General features: G+C 41.8%; 2 protein-coding genes across 2 annotated transcripts in view; one reads left to right on the plus strand and one right to left on the minus strand.

Moving 5' to 3' along the window:
* LOC145425230 (protein NLRC3-like) overlaps positions 1 to 24,385 on the minus strand; it is a 611,895-nt gene that overhangs the window by 390,702 nt on the left and 196,808 nt on the right. The window lies entirely within an intron of this gene.
* Positions 15,473 to 17,078, plus strand: LOC113013901 (uncharacterized). Its single transcript, XM_080299743.1, has 3 exons — positions 15,473 to 15,628; positions 15,717 to 15,793; positions 16,050 to 17,078. Exons 1-3 carry the CDS (start codon positions 15,503 to 15,505, stop codon positions 17,023 to 17,025), a joined length of 1,179 nt encoding a protein of 392 aa, XP_080155869.1. The 5' UTR covers positions 15,473 to 15,502; the 3' UTR covers positions 17,026 to 17,078.

Here is a 24,385-nt window from a genome sequence, read left to right on the forward strand (position 1 = left end):
AGCTGTTACACACATCTGGGCTCACACGACGAGCCTTTGTCTAATACAGCAGCTGCTCTCTGAACACTTTTCTGAAGAGGAGCTGCACAAACCTTTGTTTGCTTTCTAGAGCAGCGTATCAAAGTCAAACTACCCACTGCTAGCAGCTGTTTCTATCATAGTTTAGGATCCAGATGTGTGAGGTCTAGATTTACACCTCTGATTAAAATACATAGTTAAAAACAGCCAATTGTGTCCAAATGTGTCTTAAACCAGATAAACTGACAGTTACAGCTGAGCCTGTGTGTCCTTGGAGACACTGCTCTGCTACAGAGATGCATTTTAGAAACCAGGAAACATCAAAATCATTTAATCAGTGAGTTCTTGTTACTAACAGCTCACCTCTCTGCAGCAGAGACTTTAGAATCAATGAGGAAACCTCTAGACACGTCACTCTGTAAGGACACAGAGCTGGGTGGAGGTCCAGGTTGGTCCCTGTGAACAATGATGGAGCAGTGATGTGAGTGCTGAGCTGTGACATGGAGAAGAGTCATGGACAGTTAGAGATGGTCATCTCACCTCTGAGCTTTGGTCTGGCTCTCATGTTCCCCACACAGAGTGCTTTTAGAGGGAGGGGCTCCCTCCTCTCTGTCCTCACACTGATCCATGCTGCTCAATTCACATCAGCTCACACACACTTTCTACCTTCACCTGCAGAGGAAACACAAATCATTCATGTGCACATCAACTGAGAGCTGCAGAGGTCGTGTCTGATGTGTTGGACTAACATCCATCTGAGACGCAGCTTTCATCAGTTCACTACAAAAAGTGTCACAGAGCCCAGTTCAGCCTCCAAATCCTCCATTACTGTAGTCCTACAAAGCAGCAGGTCAAACATGGCTGCAGAGAGCAGCTTTATGTCAGTAACCATGTCCAGGACCGAGCTGACTGCTTACAGAGTTCATACTCTAACTGCTAGCTGCTCTGCTAGCTAAGCTAACTCAGTAACAGTGACTCTGACAGCAGTTACTGTGGAACAGCGGCCGAGCTCAGGACACATTCAGTGTGTTTAGTCTGAGTCCTGTGTTCAGATTCCTGCTGAATCCAGCAGGAATCTGAGCTCATCTCTGCACACAGAGCAGCTTCAGCTCTGGGATAAACTGCTCGCTTCACGTCCTTCTCAGCTCACAGACTCTCATCCTGATATTTTCCTTTAAAATCTGATGGTATAATTCATCTGAGTTTACACTTTATCTGCATAAATACAGAAAAACAGAGCCAAACACCAGAAACCATCAGTTTCACCATGTAGAATATATTGTTGTTTCCTTTTAATTCAGAGAAAAACTCTGATTTTGATTTTCTCTGTTCTCTTTGCTGCTGAGTCTCTATCTCATCTTCACTCTCAAACATTTAAACAGCAGCGAGTCTGCAGCTGAGGGAACACAAACTCAAACTATCGGAACAGGTTTGATCGTTTCTTGCCTGTATTAATTCGGTGATTCATTAAATGTATAACTGTTATAATCTGCTGCTGAGTGTCTTACGCTGATGAAAATGCAGAAAACACAGATCACGAACACCAGTTCAACCAATCACATTCATTCCACTTTGATCTGTGACAAACTGACACGTTCATCTCTGTTAAAGTGTTGCGTTAGACTGCTATATATTTTTGTGTTCTTTATGCTGTCGATTTTCATGTCTCTGGAATAGTTGGCAGCAATAAGGATGATTTTCTGTAAAATAATATTGATATGAGCCGTGAATTATTCGTAGATGAGCGTTAGATTAGTTTGATGGGTTAACTCAGAGAGCTGAAGATATGGTGGACATGCTGACCTCGCTCCGTGGTGTACAGGGCCGTTTACCCTCATGATTAATATTCACAATAAAAAAACGAGGCGAACATCATGAAGTCTGTGTGTGTTTCATAGTGTCGAACCACCTTTGTACAGTTAAACCTAACAGTTACTACATTATTTCTTTTATGTGTTTATCAGGTCACGCTGATTATTGAACAAAAACCCAAACATCAGATGTTAATCGAATCTTTTTGCTCTCTCTCCTCCTTAAACATGTTTTTAATGTTAGTTATAATTCAGAATTGGCGACTGGAACACGTATGACACATACGAACATCAGGAAATAAAACCTAAATAAATATAACCTCAGTAAATGAAGTCAGTGTACAGCGGGGGTTATTACAGCTGTGTACCGGGGCCTGCGCTTTGTCGGTGGTAATAACAGCTCGATTGCTTGCGAGGCGAGTGGGTCTGTCCCACGCTTTGCCGTGAGCAGGGTTCATACGCCCTTTTCAGGGTCAAATTCAAGCACTTTTTAAGCACTTTCAAGGTCCCTTTTCAAGATTTTTCCTGCACATCAGCCCCCCCGCCAAAAAAAAAGAAAAAAAAGAATGCATGTTTCAACTTGCATTACCTCAGTAAGACCATGTGAAAATGAAAACAAATCATCCTAGGTGAACTTAAACAGCTTTGTTCAACTTTTGTTAAGAAATAAAAAAATGCACCACACCATACAGTGGAACCCCGACTTACAAATGCCCCATTTCACGAAAAATTCAAGTTACGAAGGCACTGAATGGCAATATTTGTGGCCGTGTTATGGCAAAATGCCCGAGTAACAAAATCCGCTGGCTCCGATTGGCTGAGCCTACCACGCCCACAATGCCTTCCGAATCATGTGACAACCCCTTGGTTTCCACACTTGCGCTTCGCTGTTCCACTTGAACGATGTATTGTTGTTCTAGTTAGCAATTAGCCTATAGCCTATCGTTCAGCATCGCCTCACTCAAAACGCGCAACTCAATTACGAAAGACCCTCGGGAATGAATTCATTTTGTAAGTCGGGGTTCCACTGTACTGCAAAAGGAAACGATCGCCTTATTTACATAGTGTATAAACTCTAAATGCCCATTTCACTTAAAAATTAAGATGTGAAAATGTGAACAAAAAAACAAAAGAAGAAATAAATAAGTCTGCTCATCAGATATTGATGCTTCTTTCTTGTGTGACAAGAATTTGGAGACAGATGTTTGTTTGTTTTTTAAGTTAATTCCCAATAAAACTGTTTTATTGCTAACTACCTTGCTGTCTGTATTATTGCTGAAGTCCTAAATGATCACTTTTAAAATGTTTGTGCTAATAACATCCTGTAAAGTCAGACAGGCATGGAGAACAGCACTGACTGGGAGGCTTTGAACACATCAAATAGTTCAATTCAACATAAGACTTTAAGAATGCACAAGCATCTACTTTAAAATCTATTAATTTTATCATCCATGATATTATTTTGTACAATTCCAATGTATTTTGTTCATCTCCCTTAAATAAACAGGCAGCCTTAAAGTATGAAATATTCATATACAAACACATATAAATGTGTGTACTGTCTCAGTGGCTGATAGTACCCCACAGGCCTCAGTGTGAGCTTGAAGACATTTATAATGTTTAAGTAGTTTAATGTGCAGGTGCTGACGATAAACACATTTTGAATGAAAGCCGGGGAACTTTGGTAGCACAGAAACAAGTGGCTATTCTTTGTGACTATATGGATCACTCATATTACCATTATTTCAAATACTCCAGAAAGCTGGTGTCCAGGGTGTAATTGGCCGTTTTTGACTACTTTTGATGTGGCCTCTATATTTTACCTTTAAAACAGTTTATCTTGCCAATCTGTTATTTTCTCATTTTGACCAACTGTATCAGCACAATTTATCTAAATTCAGACAAAATTTAAAATACGAGTAGAAAGTGATATTTTGACTGTAAAAACCACACACATGTTTAACGAATCATTTTCATAACTTGAAATGCAAATAGAGATTGTACATTTTTAAAAATACGCACACGTTTTGCAGACAACAAAATTATATTTACCTAAAAATGCAGCCAAGGCTCAGACGTTTTTCATATAATCATTTCAAACTATTTACAGAACAATCAGGCGTAAGGCAGCCCAGGCGGGGAAATTTTGCTTTTACATTTTGCAACGCATTTTATTTCTCTATCTGATAAGAAAACTATTCAATCAGATAGTTGTTTGTGGTGAGCAATAATAAACAATGGATAATCCGTATACAAACAAATTCAAGCCTTTCTCCTCAACGGAGAGCCTCCCCCGATTGAACAACAACCCGTCAACAACATGCTGAACTGTGACTCTTCTTCCCTCTAAAGTCCTGGTGTTAACACTCACCCTGCATCAGCTTCACCTATTTTAAATTGTTTTTACTTTTCAAACCGACGGATCATTTGAAGCCAACCATCCAAAAACTGCTTCAGCTGTGTTTGATGTTTATGCTACAGCCTGTTTACCAATATAATCAATATCAGATATCAGAGCAACAGAAACCTCGGTGATCAGGGGCCCGTTCTTCGTACCGCGCTAAGTAAGTTAGCCGGATTTGATTGTTGACGATTTCGCGTGATCTTGGATCGTTCGGTTCCCCGAAGCTCATCCGGGACTTGCTGTCATAGCAACAGAGCCGTAAGCGTAAACCTGCTGGGGAGCAGGCTTACTTTATGTAAACAGGATTAGATCACGGCCACGCAGGTATGTCCGCTTCATTTATACGAAAGCAACAGCGATATTCCACCACTGTTTCACCATAAATAAATAACATCAATGTAACTAAAGATAATGCAGTACTTGATCCTTTTATTGATGTCACACAGATACATACAGGTCATTTCCTAAAAAAGGGAAATGTACTATTAACATTCTATTACATGTATGTGATTATTACAGATGTAATTCATATTTCAGAGTAGTAATTGTAAATTACTTCGTGTAATCAAGATGAGAGACCACGGCTATAAAAGCGAAGGTGGATTTGGGAAGCCTGTCACAGCCATGTCCTGTCCGTATACGCGAGCCACCCATTGCGGAAGGTGCAAGATTGATAAGGAGAGTCCTCAGAATTCAGCGTATATTGCGGGACAGACAGGATCCTTTAGCTCAGCGCGACAGTGTGCTCATAGAGAGATATCGATTTTCCCGTGAGGGTATTATTCACTTAACCAACTTGTTGACGAGGGGGTGCAGGACCACCACCTGTCTTTTTTTGCTCTGCCCTTTTCTTGGTTGCTGTTATAAACAAACAGATTATTCCAGGGTCTCTTTCCAAGAGACTAAAAGCAATATAAGTGATAAATATTACCATTCTGTAGAATATTCTTATATTTCACTTTTACTTGTTCCCATGTTCTAGTGGGTCCTGTTGTGGCTCTAATGTGAAAGGGGATATAATATAACATATTATAATATAATATAATGTAATATAATATTGGATAATATAGTGTGATATGATAAATCTACCCTACCGCCTACTGGTGTTGGCCAGAGGGGCCGATGGCGCAATATGGCAGCCTGGCTTCTGTCAGTCTGCCCCAGGGCAGCTGTGGCTACAACCGTAGCTGCCTCCACCAGTGTGTGAATGTGAGAGTGACTGAATAGTGGCATTGTAAAGCGCTTTGGGTGCCTTGAAAAGCGCTATATCAATCCACTCCATTATTATTGTTATTATTAAATTACTTACGAGTTTAATTTGTCAGCAACTTCCTGCCAGCCCTCTCTCCTTGCTTTTGCAGCCTTTGCAGTGTTCCCTTGCGTTCTGATTAAACTCTGAAACTCCTGAAATCCCTCACTCAAGAGTTCTTGCTCTGCTGCCGAAAAATACCGAGCCGAGCGCGCTCCGTCGACATTTTCGCCGACCAATCAGAGGGTTGCCGATCAATGTTTCCACTATCGATGCGTAGCCCCTTTTACGACACCCAGTGATGTCACATTACTGCGTCCAGCTGTACTAATCGTCAACAGCAGGTGTGTTCGGGGAACCGGATTAGCGAGCTCACGGTTAGCGCGATGGTTTGGTCTTGGATGTAGTGAGCGACATACGAAGAACGGGCCCCAGGACGCTGGGACTGAGAACAGGAAGTGGCTCAAACGTCACAGTCTCATAACGTCACCCTGAACTCCACTCACGGAGTTTCTGTCGCCATTGTAGTTTTTAAAGTCCCGTGATAAAGGCGGGTCTTTCTGTGAATCCGCACGCTCATTGGCTAATAGCTCGAGATTGACACATCGTTATCCAATGAGCGTGCGGGAACTTCCGACATAAAGTTGTTTCCTTTGAAAAACCAAAGTCTGATTATTTTTGCCTCCACTGACGGAGCCTGTTGTTCCCGCCACAGAGACACAGTAATGTCAGAGCGGTGTTAACACTCACCCTGCCTCAGCACAGCTCTCACTCTCCTCCTGCTCTCTCACACTAAACGGAGGCTCAGCTAAACTCACTTCCTCTCTACTTACAGGAAACCAGCGCTCAGAGGAGCCGACCGGCCTCACATTTCACCCACAGACACGAACAGCGTGGAATTATTTTATGTCATAAGAAGAAACATATTCATGTTAACACTCACCTGCCTCAGCTCCACCTTCCTCCTCCTGCTGCTCTGAACGGAGGCTCAATACTTTCACTTTCACTGCTGCTCCCTAAACACAGAGGATGCTGGGACTTGTAGTTGTTTCCTTCTGGTGCGGTCTTCCTCTTTGTTTGTGTTTGTGTTCAAGTTATTTCGATCATGTAAACATCAACAGAACACGTGAAGCCACACAGAGTTTGTATGTCGAGGTGGGTAGTGTTTCATCTTGTTCTCTCTATAAACTTCACAAGATGCTCAGTTGAACTTTCCCTCCAACCGGGGTAAACTTTTATTAAACTCTTAATAAACAGTCATGAGTCTCTGGTTCTCACCTTCCGGTGTTACACTCTCAAACCTCCGGGTGGAACACACAGGTAAATGCAATTCCCATTGCTACATCCCTTTTCTTTTACAAAGACAATGAACTATTCATAAATTGAGAACTCAGTTTGCAGCTGGAACAAAACTTAGACATGACATTTCTTTGTTAGACACAATTTTCTTCAAAAATAAAAAATTCTTTCTTCCACTTACTTTTTTAGCTTTCTTTCTATTTTCCTTTAGTATTACTTTTATTCATTTTTTCTGTTTTGTTTCTCTTTTCCTTATTTTTGTCTTTTTTTTTCCAAACAAGTAGACAGATCACAAAGCCATAACTCAAAATATTATCTCAGATGTTTTGCTCTGTTCCAGTAAACAAATCACAACATATCACTCACACATTACCCCTTAATTGCATACATAGTCCTTCAGATATCCAGGTTGTTGTACTACCCGTCCTGACCTGGGGCCCGTTCTTCGTACCTCGCTTACTACATCCAAGATCAAATGACACATCCAAGATCAAATCATCGCGCTAACTCTGAGCTCGCTATTCCGGTTCCCCGAACACACCTGTTGTTGACGATTAGTATAGCTGGATGAAGTAATGTGAGATCACTGGGTGGCCCAACAGGGGCTACGCATCGATAGTAGAAACATTGATCGGCAACCCTTTGATTGGTCGGCGAAAATGTCGAAGGAGCGCGCTCGGTATTTTTCGGCAGCAGAGCAAGAACTCTTGAGTGAGGGATTTTAGGAGTTTCAGAGTTTAATTAAAACGCAAGGGAACACTGCAAAGGCTGCAAAAGCAAGGAGAGAGGGCTGGCAGAAAGTTGCTGACAAATTAAACTCGTAAGTAATTTAATAATAACAATAATAATGGAGTGGATCTATATAGCGCTTTTCAAGGCACCCAAAGCGTTTTACAATGCCACTATTCAGTCACTCTCACATTCACACACTGGTGGAGGCAGCTACAGTTGTAGCCACAGCTGCCCTGGGGCAGACTGACAGAAGCCAGGCTGCCATATTGCGCCATCGGCCCCTCTGGCCAACACCAGTAGGCGGTAGGGTAGATTTAACATATCACACTATATTATCCAATATTATATTAAATTATCCAATATTATATTACATTATATTATAATATGTTATATTATATCCCCTTTCACATTAGAGCCACAACAGGACCCACTAGAACATGGGAACAAGTAAAAGTGAAATATAAGAATATTCTACAGAATGGTAATATTGATCACTTATATTGCTTTTCGTCTCTTGGACAGAGACCCTGAAATAATCTGTTTGTTTGTTTATAACAGCAACCAAGAAAAGGGGCAGAGCAAAAAAAGACAGGTGGTGGTCCTGCACCCCCTCGTCAACAAGTTGGTTAAGTGAATAATACCCTCACGGGAAAATCGATATCTCTCTATGAGCACACTGTCGCGCTGAGCTAAAGGATCCTGTCTGTCCCGCAATATACGCTGAATTCTGAGGACTCTCCTTATCAATCTTGCACCTTCCGCAATGGGTGTCTCGCGTATACGGACAGGACATGGCTGTGACAGGCTTCCCAAATCCACCTTCGCTTTTATAGCCGTGGTCTCTCATCTTGATTACACGAAGTAATTTGCAATTGCTACTCTGAAATCTGAATTACATCTGTAATAATCACATACATGTAATAGAATGTTAATAGTACATTTCCCTTTTTTAGGGAATGACCTGTATGTATCTGTGTGACATCAATAAAAGGATCAAGTGCTGCATTATCTTTAGTTACATTGATGTTATTTATTTATGGTGAAACAGTGGTGGAATATCGCTGTTGCTTTCGTATGAATGACGCGGACATACCTGAGTGGCCGCGATCTAATCCTGTTTACATAAAGTAAACCTGCTCCCGAGCAGGTTTACGCTTACGGCTCTGTTGTTATGACAGCAAGTCCCGGATGGGCTTCGAAGAACCGAACGATCCAAGATCACGCGAAATCGTCAACAGTCAAATCCGGCTAACTTACTTAGCGAGGTACGAAGAACGGGCCCCTGGTAGTGCTGTTTTGTGTGTTCTCTTTGCTCTGTGTAATGTTCTGTCCCTCAAGCTGGAGATGTGCTGACATGTCTTTTTTGACCTCAACAGCTCTCCTCAGATGGCGACGATTCCTTCTGAGGACTCTGCCGTTGTCCAACTCCACATCATAGGATCTGTTTCCCAGAGTGTTACACACTCTAGCCTTGGTCCATAAGTTGTGTGGTTCAAAAGGTTGGACTCGCACCAAGTCCCCTGGGTTTAATGTGTCCATGTCCTTCGCTGTCTTGTTGTAGTACTTTGTTTGTCTCTCTCTGTTTTTCATCAGTGCTAACTTGTTGTCAGTCACTTTGGGTTGCAACAATCTGTCTCCTATTGGGAGGAGTGTCCTCGTCCTCCTGCTTAACAGTCTCTGTGCAGGGCTGGTAGTTAAACCTTGGGTTGGGGTGTTTCTGTGGTCCAATAAGGCCAAATATGGATCCTGTCCAGCCAATTTTGCCTTTTTCATGAGTCGTTTGGCAGTTTTAACGGCAGACTCAGCTTTGCCGTTGCTCTGCGGATAGCCAGGTGATGAGGTATGGTGTCGAAATTCCCATTTCTGGCTGAAGTTGGCAAACTCTGTTGAGCTGTACTGGGGCCCTGTTAGAGATATTCTATTATCAAGTACTCAGATGCAATGAAATATCACTCAGACACTTAGAGCAGTTTTAAACGTGCACGGGTGAGAGACTCAGGGAGAGACTCACACACCATGGAGCAGCTCGCTGCCTTTATTTATACACAACAGGAAGCATACAAAAAAGGAAATATCATGCTTATCTTGTCAAGCAAGCAGGTGTGATTTCTCAAGAACTTTGTATTTTCTACAAGGTTGTTTCTTACTCTTGGGTGGCGGTTTCCTGCTGCTGACAATTAATGTGAAGGCAAACAGTTTCCGTTATAGAGTAGAGAGCCAGCAATTAAAATATGCAGCTGGTTGAGTACAAGAATATGTATCTGTTTGAGTACTAGACAGAAATATAAACACTCTTAGCTGATTATTATATGAATAATAAAACCTTTAAAAACAAAAATACTCTGACAGGCCCGTTGTCAGAAAAAACAATATTTGGGATTCCCTGACGTGCGAAATGAGCCTTTAGTTTCCTAATCACAGTACTCGACTTGGTATCAGGTAGATAATCTATCTCCCAAAAGTTGGAGTAATAATCAACAGTTATTAGGTAGTCCCTACCCTCAAAGTTGAATAAATCTGTCCCAACTTTGGTCCATGGTCTAGTGGTCGGCTCGTGTGGTTTTAGTGTCTCTTTCTGTTGTTTTGCATCCACAGACCGACATATGTCACATGCAGCGATGTACTTTTTGATGTGGTCGTTCATACCGTGCCAGTAGACGCAGTCTCTAGCTCTCCTGAGGCACCCTTCTGTGCCGATGTGTGTTGAGTGAATTCGCTGGGTTATATCTGCCTGCAGTGCTTCTGGAATCACCACTCTCTCTCCCTTGAAGACCAATCCATCCTGTGTGCTCAGTTCATCCTGCAAAGATTGGAACTGAGTTATTTCAACAGGTACATCTTTCTTACAGGCTGGCCACCCCTTTTGTGTTGTTTTTATCAGCGTTTGTAGTGTGTGGTCGGTTCTTGTCCCTGCTCGTATTCTGTCCATGCTTTCTGTTGAAACAGGTACATAGTCCACCATGTTGACACATTCTGTCTCCAACTCCGTCTGGCTTTTGATGCCATCCTGCAGGTAGGCCCTACTCAGCGTATCAGCAAGTAGCATGTCGCGGCCTGGAATATATGTTATGGTTATATCATATTTTTGCAGCCTTAATAACATCCTTTGTAGTCTCTTAGGTGAATGTAACAGTGGCTTTTAAATAATGTTCTCGATTGGCTTGTGGTCTGATTGCACTCTCACAAGACGACCATATGTATATTGGTGGAATTTCTCCATCCCAAACACAATAGCTAAACATTCCTTTTCAATTTGTGCATAACCTCTTTCAGTGAGCGTCAGTGCACGACTTGCAAATGCCACTGGTTTTCCATGTTGAGTCAGAGCTGCTCCCAGTCCTGTCTCGCTGGCATCACACTGCAGCGTCAGCTCTTCTTCAGGGCTGTAATATTTCAAAACTGGGACTTGTGTTAGTTTTTCTTTCAGTCTTTTAAATGCATCTTCCTGCACGTCTGTCCACTCCCATAGGCTGTCTCTGTGCGTCAGTTGTCTGAGAGGCTCACAGTCGTCTGACAGATGCTTGTAAAACTTTGATAAATAGTTGACCATTCCAACTAGTCTCTGCACCCCTTTTATGTCAGTTGGTGCTGGCATCTCTGTGATGGCCCGTACCTTCTCTGGGTCAGCTCTCAGCCCCTCTGCTGTGAGTAGATGTCCGATGTATGGTACTTCCTGTCTTCTAAGCTTGAGTTTTTCCACATTTAATTTGATGTTTCTCTCTCTGCAGCGTTCCAGGAAAAGTCTCAGGTTTCTGTCATGATCCATTTCTGCCAACTCAGTCGTCTCTCCTTTTCCAGTGATCAGGATGTCATCAGCAATGATGTATGTGCCTGGCAGGTTCTCTAACGCTTGCATCAGTTTGCGCTGAAAGACCTCTGGCGCTGGGCTGATCCCCATCGGCATTCTCAGCCAACGAAAGTGACCCAATGGTGTTGCGAATGTCGTCAGATGGCTTGACTCTTCTGTAAGCTTCACATGCCAAAAGCCATGTTTCACGTCACAAACTGTGAAAACTTTCGCTTTTGACACATCTGGCAAGATGTCATCTATTGTTGGTAACGGGAAGTGACTACGCTTCAAAGCTTTGTTGAGCAGTCTTGGGTCAATACATATCCTGGACTAGCCATTTGGCTTCTGCACTGTCACCATCCCACTGATCCAATCAGTACTACCTTCTGAAAGAAATCTCCGTCCCGGGTTTCTCCGTGGATCGGGTTTCCTCCAAGGCGTGAGCACCGATAAGCAGAGTTTTGTCCTTTCCTTATAAGATTCCTAATTATTCAAAGTAACACTCAGGTATGCCGTTCAGCAGGTTAGTTACGACGTCGGGAGCAGTTAGGAGAACAAAATGATACAGAGACTGTTCAGGTTGCTCTCCCACAATCAACTCAAAGGTTTATTCAGTATACAACAGTTTATATAGAGGAAAAAAAGGTTCGTGTGTCAGCAGGTTCTCAGTTCAAACCGGTACAGACCAAATAAGGAAACGTCTTCCTGCCTTCTGAGCAAAGAAGTATCCTTTGTGTAGTTTATCAGTTCAGCTACAATTTATGATCATTCCAGCAAAATACACTCCTAGACATAGAATACAGAGTTCTTTCATTAGTGAATTCTGAAACAAACCACCTGGCCTTTAACAAGCTCTTTTCTAGGAGATAAAGAAGGGAAGATGGGAGTAAGGGAGTGATCTCTGTGGTGTTTTCGACCTTGGGGTACCAGTCTGTGAGTCTTACACATCAATTCTTAGGTTACAGAGAAAGAGAAAAACAACTAGTAAATGGGCCTTATTGAGTAACAGTTTTCCTGTATAATATCACTATAAAACAATATCCTGTAAATGCTAACCGTAGTATCAAAATATCACAACACCTTCCACTGGTGCTATTATTTGTCTGTCTGCAAGGCTCATCAGTTCCTCTTTCAGTGGTTTCATCATCGACACTGGGACTCTGCGTTTTGGCAGTTTGACGGGCTGCACTGTTGTGTCGATTTCCAGCTCATATTCACCTTGCAAACATCCATCTCCTGTAAACACATCCTGAAACTCTGTCTTTATCTCTTGCAACAACCATGCGTTTTTCTCTGATGGAGCTGTTGTCACTGAGCTGTCCAAAGCACAGATGTTATCATATTTAACTTGTATTAGCTTAATCGCTTCACTAGCTGTTCTCCCAAGTAGAGGTGTTTTACAGTCCTCCTCTACCACTTGGAACTCGACTCTGTACTTTTTGTTGTTTCTTGGGTTTGTCAGCTTGACCTTACACTTTCCTAATGGACACAGCCTTGACTTATTGTACATCACAAGAACCTTGTCTGTGTGCTCCATTTTGATGTTAGGGTTCAACAAGTTGATGGGAATAACGTTGCAGGTTGCACCACAGTCAACTTGAAACTTGACCAGGCTGTTGCCAATCATCATGCCTGCAAACAGCTGCTCTCGTTTTTTCATGTCTGATTCTTTGATCTGGTTCACTTCTACTGCAGTCTGTGTCATAGCTGTGACAGTCATTATGTCCTCACAGGAATCCGAGTCCTGCTCGGATTCAATCCATCCATCGTAGATGCCGCTGCGCTCTTCTCGTCAGCGTCTCACCTGCTGTCCTGAGCCGTTAGCACCTCCGAGGCTAACTAGCCTAGCTGGACGCGTCGATAATGTCCGCTCAATCTGTTGTCTTCAAAGCGCGGTGTGGATCACTCTAGACCCCGCTGCCACCATGTTTCATCTTGTTCTCTCTATAAACTTCACAAGATGCTCGGTTGAACTTTCCCTCCAACCGGGGTAAACTTTTATTAAACTCTTAATAAACAGTCATAAGTCTCTGGTTCTCACCTTCCGGTGTTACACTCTCAAACCTCCGGGTGGAACACACAGGTAAATGCAATTCCCATTGCTACAGGTAGGAGGGTTTGGGGGTTTGGGGAGGGGTCAGAGGGAAGAGGTCTCTCAGTCTGGACATTCCACATTGATGGCACAAGAGCATTTGGCTGCAGCCAGATTGTATATTCTACAGCAGGGGTGTCAAACTCAAATACACAGTGGGCCAAAATTCAAAACTGGAACTAAGTCGCGGGCTAACATTAATATTTATTGAAAAAAAAAATCTTCCTCCAGATATAAGAATGGACTCAAACACGTTTTGCTGAAAAACTGAATATGGAACAAGCAAAGCTTAATACTAAACGGTATATACATTAGCTGTATAATACCAGTAGGCCAGCTCTAATACTAATTTGACATGGCTTAGGGCCAGAGCTTGACACCTATGTTCTACAGTCAATGCTGCAGTCACAAGGGAGCGCCATATTGCGACCGCCACACTAACCAGAAACACGTGACCTCCACAGTAACCGGAAACACGTCACTTCAGTTAAATCGACTTTGACAGTGAAAACTAAATTGTATTTTTGTTACTATTGATGCTGCTGATAAATAAATTTGATTCTAAGTGTTTTTTTTAACAATCTGGGGTCATTAAAAAAATCACCATCCCTTCAGCTTGTTCGTGGCCAAAAGTGTCCATGTGTTATGTTTTTGTTTCTTTGCTACTTTTTCTGCATAAAGTTTTTTCATAAATATAAAATAGTCATTACTGTTTACATTTTTAATCCTTCAAACACCCTTTTCTAGTACAATGCACTTGTTTGAAGACAACCTCAAAACTCACCATTTCATATATCAGCAGTGCTACTGGAAATTTTTGTACAGCGGTCCCTCACTGTAACGCGGTTCACCTTTCGCGGACTCGCTGTTTCGCTGATTTTTTTCTCTCTTTAACAGCACATTGTGTTGTGCGTTCTGATTGCTGTAGACCATTGTCAATCAATCTAGTGCCGCGTATTTTTGTTTTAATTATTTAAAATTTTAACTGAAAATTTATGCGAAGTAACGGTGCTGTTAATGGACTACTTGCACTAACACTTCCGCGTTCTATGTAGTCCTGCCCCAGTGCTTCCGGTGCGGTTAAACCATGGCGACGTTCTACACTCGCTGCCTACAAGAGCTCCCAAAATTGAACATCACCGATGTTCATCGGATTTGCAGAGTGACGACTACCCCCGCCAGCAAATTAGATAAAGGATTTAAGTTATATGCTGCATCATATATACACAACTACGAAGGTAAGAAAACGTAAATTAACCGACAAAGAAACGCTAGCTAACGTCAAATGCAAACACTACGTTACTCCGCTATGTCCTTCATTTGATGTCAGTTCTCTACATTACATGTTTTCTTAAACGGTGTTTTATGTCGTCCTAAACTATAGTTGAGGTTTTCTTAACTAATGTCACTTTTGTAGTTAGACACTGTTATAATAGCGATAGGTAGTTGGCTAACTATGGAGGTAGTTAACTACCTAATGCTACTCTTGCTAAGTGTAAAATATATATGTTTAAGACATGCTGAAATGAGTAATACAGAAATAATGCTAATGGTACTTGTATCTTTATTCAGTGTCCAATAAAGACAGGTTGTCAGGGGAGGTCGGTGTGAGAGCCCTGTGCTACAGGTCGATGAGGAAGAGTGAGGCACCACACAGACTAAGTGTAGGCAGGAAGCTGTGTAAAGTTGTTAATCCCCGTTCTGTGGGGTTCAGTTCATTTAAGCATTAGTTAAGTTCATTCCTAAAGGCCCATCAACTTGAATGTTTTCCTTGTCTCCCTGCTTTATCACTCCTAATTTGACTAGTCAGATAGTTAAATCAACGTGTGTTTGGGTGATCAGAAACATTTGACAACAAGTTAATACTGCAAATATACACAAAGTTATTACAGTTATCAAGGATGGTTAAGTTGTTTTAATAGGGAGAGAAGGAAACACTAAGCATTCAGGAGGGTGCGTAACCATAACACTGAACTATGTTCCTGTTCGGCTCTTCCATGAAGATGTTACATTTTTAATTTTCGTTCTTTCTTCTTAGATTAAGCTTCTGGATTCATCGCTGGTGATACTGACACATAGCCAGTGCTCCTGTGTGGCAGGCGCTGTTATGTGCAATCACACAGTGGCATTGCTCTTCCAAACAGCACACTACTCACAACTCAGAGTGCCGGTTGTCCCCCCTGTGCATAGCTGCACGGAATCTGAACAGCAATGGCACAAGCCACGGACAGTGGTAATTTAAATGAGGTTAAAGTTTTTGAATTAGTCCATGTTTACATATGAACAGCAACACCATCCATAGTAAATGTGTCTTCTGTTAGGGTGTGAGGCCAGGACCCATCAACTCCATGATCTTCACTAAGCCAGTACCAAATAGGATGGCCCAGACTGGAGTACGGTAATTACATTTGTAAAATTTGGTTTCATGTGTTACAAATGTATGTTGCTATTTTTTTCATACATACATGTGTCAGAATAGGTATTAATTTACATACAACATTACACTTTCTGAAGACGGCTAACTCAGTCATGTACATATACATCCCAGTCTCTAACTTATGCACCACTGTTTTACACCTTTTAGTTTTTAGTTTAGTTGTTGTTCAGTATAACAACCTTCTTCCTTACATTATTGTCATTGATGTTTTCTTTAGGAGTGGCTTCTACAGAGGCATGGTGGGTCCGTTACCAGATCCCTGCTTGTTCAGAATAACGGAGGCATATGCAAAATTTAATATTGAGGACAGGCCACTTGTGACCACAATGAACATGAGACCTGACAAGCCCCTTGTGGAAAGTGCCTTTGGGCTGGTGCAGGAGGGCAGTGTTCTGTCATATCAGCAGCCGGTTTTGACAACCCGGTACATCACACTACACCGCGATGCACCACCAACACCGCACTTGCCTCTGGAGGGGTATGACATCTTGCCATCAGATTGTGTGTTTGTGTGCTCAGAAGAAGAGCTTCTGCATCTGAAAAGCTTGTCTGTAACTCTGGAAATGGCTCACAAAATAGAGGAAGCTACACGTGAGCAAAGCTCTTCGTCTGAGTGGCATCAGCTCCGCAGGCCCAGAGTGACTGCCTCTAGGTTTCGGGAGGTGTGTCACGTCAGAGGCCAGAGCTCGGCCGAGTCACTAGCAGAGCGTATATTGAAGGGAACAAGGCAGACAGCAGACATGAGGAGAGGAACTGAGATGGAGCCTGCAATAGCAGCAGAGTATAGTAGGCTAATGAATGTTAACTACTCACCCTGTGGTCTGGTCATTCACCCCATTGCCCCCTGGCTTGCTGCATCTCCTGATGGTGTTGTTTTTGACCCCAATGAATACCCCCAGTTTGGCTTCGTCGAATTCAAATGTCCCAATGTACAAAACTTTATTGACTGCAAATATGTGCAGATGGAATGTGGTACCCCTAAACTAAAAAAGAGCCACGCATATTACTGGCAAGTGCAAGGACAACTGCTCATCAGTGGGATGCAGTGGTGTGACTTTGTTGTGTGGGCACAAGAGGACTACCTAGTGCAAAGAATATACATGGATACAGATGTGCACAATGCAATCAGAGAAAAGGCAGACTATTTCTTTTTTTACATATATATGCCAAGATACCTGTGTTTGAAAAAATGAACAGTGAAAACAGCAAAAAGAAAAACAGATCCTTCAGGCTGGCTGGAACAAAATAACTGATGTTTTATTTTCAATATATTTCATGAATTCTTTTGTTGTTACATGTTACTTTTATGTGACATCAATGAACTGTTATTTAAGCAATGGCATCAATTTAATTTTTAAAAACACACATTAAAACGTTGAATTTGTGCAGAACTTATTTACATGGTAAGTATTTAAAACTCCATGCCTAGCATACTGATATACATTTAGACAATAACTGAACTGTAGAAAATGACAAATGGTATTTTTGATGTTCCAAAAGTTCAATGTCACTTATGGTTTTAAAACGATTTAGTGATTTACTTTATAATTTTGATAAACAGTTTTGTTGAATCTGAATAGTAATAATAGTAGTATAATTAAACAGTATTATTAACATTAAACATTTGCAATGAATTTGAATTATCAATAACTGAAACTCAACTATCGGCACTCAAGTACCAGTTCTGTAATCAAGTATTATCAGCTGAGAAGGAAGAAATTCAACTGTAGTGGCCTCAGCTGCAGGTCATTTTCCATAAGTTACTTGTACTGGCACTGGTGTCTTGGGAAAAATCCATCTTGTCTCACTTAACCCATTTTTTAACTAATGCTGTGTTCTGGTAATTTGACAGCATACATGCCACTGCAAACAGTTGGTTGATATTATAAACATGTGACATGGTAATGATGCTATCAAAAAGTTTGTTCTGTTTGATCCTCCTAATGACTCGCTCCACATGCACCCTGAGTCTGGCTATGGCCTGCGTCTCCTTAACCTGGTATGCTGGCATCTGCTTCTGCTTAGATAGAAAAGGTGGGCAGTACACTTTGCATTTACAACAATCAGTGATTAGGAAGCCCTTATCTACCATCACTGCCATGTCTTCAGTCAACTTCTCAGCAATGCCTGATTGTTTGAATAGTTCCTTGTCACTAACCGAACCAGCATACAGATTAGAGATGAATGTCACTGGACCATGTGGAGCTATGCCAACCAGGGCTTTCATCGTACAGTGGGATTTGTACGAAGAGTACATTTCACTTTGGAGAAGTGGTGAGGATGGTGTCTGACACCTCAGCTCTGTACAGTCAAGGATCATCTGGGTGTCTGAGAAATCTTTGAATTCCTCAGGGAGGTAAGCTTGCACTTCTTCACGTGTAAGCCAGATGCACTGAGACCCCAGTGCAGTGGCAAGAAAATTTGTCCATGTTGCAATAATGCGGCTCACTGTGGACTGGTGTATGTTAAATCGGTGTGCCAGGTCCCTCTCCTTCAAACCAACTGACAGGAAAACCAGGAAAAGAAAAAACTCATCAATTGGCTGTAGCAGCTGCCTCTGGAAGGTGAAAACAAAAGGGAAAATGTTACTCCTTAAGCTATGAACTAGTAAAATTATTCTTTTCTTGGCTAAATGTTTTGTAATGGTTAGGGATACCATACTGTACCATGGGGTAAACAATGAGGTGCTGTAGTGCACAGGTGTATGTATGTAAAGGATACTGAGTCTAGCATACATACACCTGTGTATGTATGCTACTGTACATAAAGTAATGTTATTGTACATAAATACAATAACATTACACCTCTAGTTCTAACTACCAACAAACCCATAACCTACTGTTGATGTGCGTGCAGGTGTCAACACTTCTTCGTTCCGATTGGCAGCTGACTTGGCTCTTGAAACCCGGATCATTTTATAGCTGCAAGGCTCAATCAAAAACCAAAATGCCATCAAATGAGCATAGCTTGGAAATCTATTCACGAGAGAGACATACATCATGTCAATCATTAATTAACATTACACACTGACATAAAATAATGTAAACTGTGACAAATATGCTAATGGCATTGCTGTATAAAATAGTCTGATTAAGAGTATTTGGTGTTGTATTTTACCTGTAGCATTAGGATATCGTTTAAATACTAAAGCATCTACATAAAACATACAATCAGCAGAGAAAAAGTAAATTTCTATTTTGTTTTCATTAAGACTGGAAAAACTTTCGAAATTTAACTGATGGTGACCTTGGTATATTTTAAACAGTTAGCTTGAATAGAACTTAGATGTACCTGGTGTAGAATCGGATGTCAGTGTCGGAGCCAGCAAAACGCTGTAACCCAAATTCTCGCTGGACACGTAACTCCTGTATTTCCTTCCTCAGAGTCTCCACGTCTTTGGACAGGTCTTCTGCAGCTGATGCAGATATGTCCAATGCAGACGGCTCAGGGACTGAGCAGTAGTCATGATCTCTTGTAAGACTGTGCTCTTCTTGATCGTCAGGAGGAACTAGTTCAGGGCGTCGCTCCGTTCTCTCCCAAACACTACGCCGCGGTGGTTCAACTTTATAGCCATTCCACTCAAAAAGTGTTGGTACAGCACCTTTAATAAGCCTCCTTCGACCATCGAGGGTTGTTGGCTCTATGAGTTGATCACTGGCAAAGTGTCTGCAGCAGACCCTGGTGTGAGAGGTAATCGTGAAATGATCCCGGCGTATATTTACCAGCCATTGTCTTCTCAAGTCGGAATGGGTCGGAAAGGCATGAAAACTTAGTATGCCGTTAAATTTGGCTGAAGCTGAACAAAGTGGGACACAGCAATGCTCGGAGTATTTCTTCTCCTGTTTTTGAAAATGTTCTGTTTTAAATACTTTCCTTTTTATACTCATTCTGAAGCGACATTAGCATAGCTACCGATAGATAAGCAAACGTACCGGAAACGCACAAGCGGTACTATTTGGAAACGGAAATACGTCACATGCCCTAGTGCAAGTAGTCTATTAAGATGTGGAAAGGCTCCAAAGTTAAAGCCAATTAATCGTCTGCTTTGACAGGTCCCACTATGTCCAGATTCCTTGTAAACCCAGTTCCGTGCTTTCCTCCTCTAGCTGCCGGACCTCGGCTCGGACCATGCCTCTCCTCAGCCAGGGCTCAGCTATTGCCCATTGTTGGAAGTGGGTGGACCCGAGTCCCTAACGCCCCATGCAGGACTTGCCAATGAGTCTTGGTACTATACCATGCTGGTATAGCCAGACCTTGAATTTGCCTGGTATGCCTGAACCTGCATCTTATGTAGCCACTCTACATCGTGCTCCTGCAGGGGATGAACTCTCATTTCCAGCCCGCTGGCACAGACTTTCCCGGGAAGGCTGAGGAGGGTGATCCCTCCTACATATTCTAATATGAACCATAAGCTTTATTATTGTAAAATGGAAGCATTAACTAGCTGTGTATATCATATTTAGAGCTGGGTATCGTCACTGATTTCTAGAATTGATTCAATTCCGATTCACAAGGTCCCGAATCGATTCGATCCACGATTCGATTTAATTCGATTCGATTTAAATCTGGGAAATTTTGACAGTCAGAAATATTATAATTCAGATCAGTACATTTACATATTTTTGTATCAATAAAAAGGAAGCTGACACACGCAAGACTTTATCACAGGTGTGAGCGTCACAGCAGATGCCTTTGTGTCAAAGCAGCTGAAGATAAAACACAGAAAAACATGAAGGTTATTTTCCTGGCCTGGGATTTTATAAAAATATTCTGCAGTACATCAAAAACGAAAGAAAACCATTAATCAACACATGATTGTAATCTGAAGTTACAGCGGTTTTATTAGAGACACGGTTAAGCGTTTTGCATTTTGAATAATTTTAAAAAGTTTTAATTTGTTCAGTATTGAACAGCAGAAATGAGGTTTTCTTTTCGGAAGAATGTAAAAGGGAAAAAAACAGCGGCCGACAGCGCTGTAAACAACAGTAGACTGGTGCGTAACAAGCAAGCGAATAATGCAGAAAGGGAAACTGTTCTTGAAGTACAGAGAGAGAGAGAGAGAGAGCTGTGCATCGCAGTGGAAGCAAAACAGTAAAGGTCAGAGTGAATTCATGACGATGTTTATGTGAAGCGTTTGGATCTTCTGGATCTTTTGGGGCGATCGTGGCTCAAGAGTTGGGAGTTCGCCTTGTAATCGGAAGGTTGCCGGTTCGAGCCCCGGCTTGGACAGTCTCGGTCGTTGTGTCCTTGGGCAAGACACTTCACCCGTTCCCTACTGGTGGTGGTCAGAGGGCCCAGTGTCCGGCAGCCTCGCCTCTGTCAGTGCGCCCCAGGGTGGCTGTGGCTACAATGTAGCTTGCCATCACCAGTGTGTGAATGTGTGTGTGAATGGGTGGATGACTGGATATGTAAAGCGCTTTGGGGTCCTTAGGGACTAGTAAAGCGCTATATAAATACAGGCCATTTACCATTTTACCATTTCTTTTGCTGCTGGTTCGGTCAATATTGTTTGGAGAGACATCAAACTAACAGCTTTAGAATCAGCGCATAAAGGGCGTGAACACAAAGCGCGGACCTGCCGACAGATCAGAATCAGCCAGCTGTCGGCTTTCAGCCCCGACCGTGAGAAAGGCGACATGTAACTGATTCTGATCCGCGGGTCACGCTGTGTGTTTAAGTCTATGTGCAGAATCCGTGTTCCTGCTCTCAATTACTGTCTTACCTGTTTGGTGGTTCTTGAAATTTTGTGATCTTTCACCAGAGATTCTGGAATTTCGGGCAAAATAAATTTATATAAAAAAATCGATTCAGGATTTTAATGAATCGATTTTACATTATCCAAGCCAGAATCGATTTTAATTGATGAATCGATTATAAAAACCCACCCCTAATCATATTGTCTGCAATCATACCGGTACAAATTCTTACGTGATACAAAACTGTCGTACTGAGATATCATTGCTATAGCAACACCAGGTGGTTATGATCCCTAGTGCATGCAATTAAGAGACAAGCCTGGGCATGTCTGGGAGTGAGAGCCACATGTGTCAGTCTGCAGTGGAGCAACTTCAGGAACCTCCAACAATCACAGTGCTCTGCAACATATGCAAGAACCTGTTTCAGCCCTTCAGGTGAAAAACTGTGCGCTACAGTCAGGCTGTGTGTGGGGAGATATTAGCTGCTGGTGTCATGTGACCCAAATGTAAACAAATGACTCCACCAAGTGTGGCTGAAGGACGTCATGTGACAGGAAGAGCAAACAGTGGATGAAAGTTACTGATACAGTACATGGTGCAAGACCAAAGCAGCAGGTTAAAAAGCTCAACTCATGACCCAACATCCCAGGTAGAAGAGAGTCTTCAGTTTTATTGTGAAAATATTGTGCAGGTTCCTAAAGAGTCACAAGGTTAAGTTACTTTAGTTACTGTTTAACAAAAGTTTCCAGGCCAAACTACGACTAACACCAACCCTGTTTCTGTACTACATTTGACTTATTCTGTGTTGCAGTGCCGTGCCACTTTAATGCTGCTGCAAACGGCACTGTTTTTTATTTTAAGGTTGATAAATATAAAAAAAACATATTTGTTAAATTTAAGAGTAAAGAGAGAGAACCTATCTGTATTTCTTAATTGTAAATGGCACCAAATTGTATTCAAACTGAGCCACACTCATGGAGCTCCACAGTTCTTTTCCTGGTGTTTTGGTTGACATCTCTTGATGTTCCCATGTCACAGAAACAGGCTCTGTGTTTTGCCTTATATGCATCCACAGCTGTGCCACCAATTTACTCACATGGACTCTACGAACCTATCAGAAGCTTCTTCAGCTCAGAATGGAATCGTCTGGAGTTTCTTATTAATTAACAATAAACTTAGTGTATATGTACTCCTAAATTTAATGAAAGTGATAAAAAATAGACAGCTCTGTCTCTCTTTATTCTGACATTTAACTAATTCAAAAGATATTTCAATATTTATTTATCCAAAACAAAACAAGTTTACTCTAAATTGATGTTGTACAGTAAAAAAATGTTCTTGTGTTTTCCATAAAGTGTATGTAAATATCTGGTTTCAACTGTGAATATACTGCTGTGTGTTGAAGTTCCTCTTGTTTTGCATAGAAATATACTGAACAACATCCAAAGCATAATATATAAAATAACATCTACCAGAGTTTTTTCTTTGAAAGAAGCTCCATATGTCCATTCTTGTATATCAGTGCATTACTGAAACCGATTTATTTAGCCGTGGAGGGAAACAACTGAAATATGAAATAAACACACATGTAAGCTAAGACAAACTCTGGCCCGCGGGCCAAATTTGGCCCGTAGCCTAATTACATTTGGCCCGCGAAGCCATACCAAATTACTATTAGAGCTGGCCTACTGGTATTATACAGCTCATATATATATTGTTTAGTATTAAGCTTTGCTTGTTCCATATTCGGTTTTCCAGCAAAACTTATTTGAGTCCATAAGAAAAGATTCATTCTTATATCTGGAGGAAGATTTGTTTCTCAATAAATATTAATGTTAGCCCGCGACTTTGTTCCAGTTTTGAATTTTGGCCCACTGCGTATTTGAGTTTGACACCCCTGCTCTAAAGAAACAGCATTGTTGTTGTTCGGCTTTTCATTTTGCCATTTGTTGATTCACTCTAAGAAAGAGAAACGTAATATGGGCCAAGTGATCAGTTTGATATCAATCTTTTGTGATAAACCGTCGTATTTACATTATTTGTACAGTACCAATGATTTGCTTTGGTACCTCCAGTTCTCCTCTGTCTGCCTGGCTGCGCTTCTCCAACAGCGCACTCGCCGGTACCAGCTGCCCCGCCCCCTCGCTCAGTCGCTTAGTGCCTGAGCTCGGATCATACCAATATTAGGGGGGATTTACGCACAGTCGTAAATTCCCACAGTGTGCACTATGTGCTTCGAATATTGTGTGTAGTTTTTGTTTTATAAAGTTGTCAGCCAGGCATCTAACTATGAAAAAATTACACTCCAAAAGACCCCGGGCTTCTGACAAAACAACCCGGGCTTAAGCCTAGTAAGTCACCCCCCCCCGCTCCGCCACTGATCTACACACAGGGTAGACTCTTGATGGAGTGATGAAGATCGGATATCTGCAGACATACCTAGGGGGTCAGAGGTAGTGATGTGCGATACCACTGATTTTCTTTCCGATCCGATACCAAGTAATATTCAGGGTGGTATCGACGATACTGACCTGATACCAATACTTTGTACAAAAACTTATTTTATTTATTGTATCTCAAATTATAGCGTCATAATGATTACAGGACATCAGATTTCTTGTTCTTATCACTTAATAATGCAGAGTTCATCATATAGAAATAAAAAAACTGAAGTTGTGCGCTGTTTGAACACCTTGCCTGCCTGCAGCACTAAAGGACTCCGTGAGAGACGTCTGTCTCGCCCTAGCAGCGTCGTCCCTGTCCCTGTCCTCCTCTTCAGTTCGCCTCAACATACGCTCGTTATATTCTGTGATATGATTTACTCTGAGGTGTTTGCAGGGTTAGTGATGTTGCCACA

Source organism: Astatotilapia calliptera, chromosome 3, assembly GCF_964374335.1.
Source record: "Astatotilapia calliptera chromosome 3, fAstCal68.1, whole genome shotgun sequence".
NCBI classification, from domain to species: Eukaryota; Metazoa; Chordata; class Actinopteri; order Cichliformes; family Cichlidae; genus Astatotilapia; species Astatotilapia calliptera.

Excerpts from the sequence above, each read along its gene's own strand:
- LOC113013901 (XM_080299743.1), top strand. The coding sequence starts at position 15,503 with ATGTGCAATCACACAGTGGCATTGCTCTTCCAAACAGCACACTACTCA. Across the intron at positions 15,629-15,716 it reads GGCACAAGCCACGGACAGTG|GGTGTGAGGCCAGGACCCAT; the intron begins GTAATTTAAATG and ends GTCTTCTGTTAG. Across the intron at positions 15,794-16,049 it reads ATGGCCCAGACTGGAGTACG|GAGTGGCTTCTACAGAGGCA; the intron begins GTAATTACATTT and ends TGTTTTCTTTAG.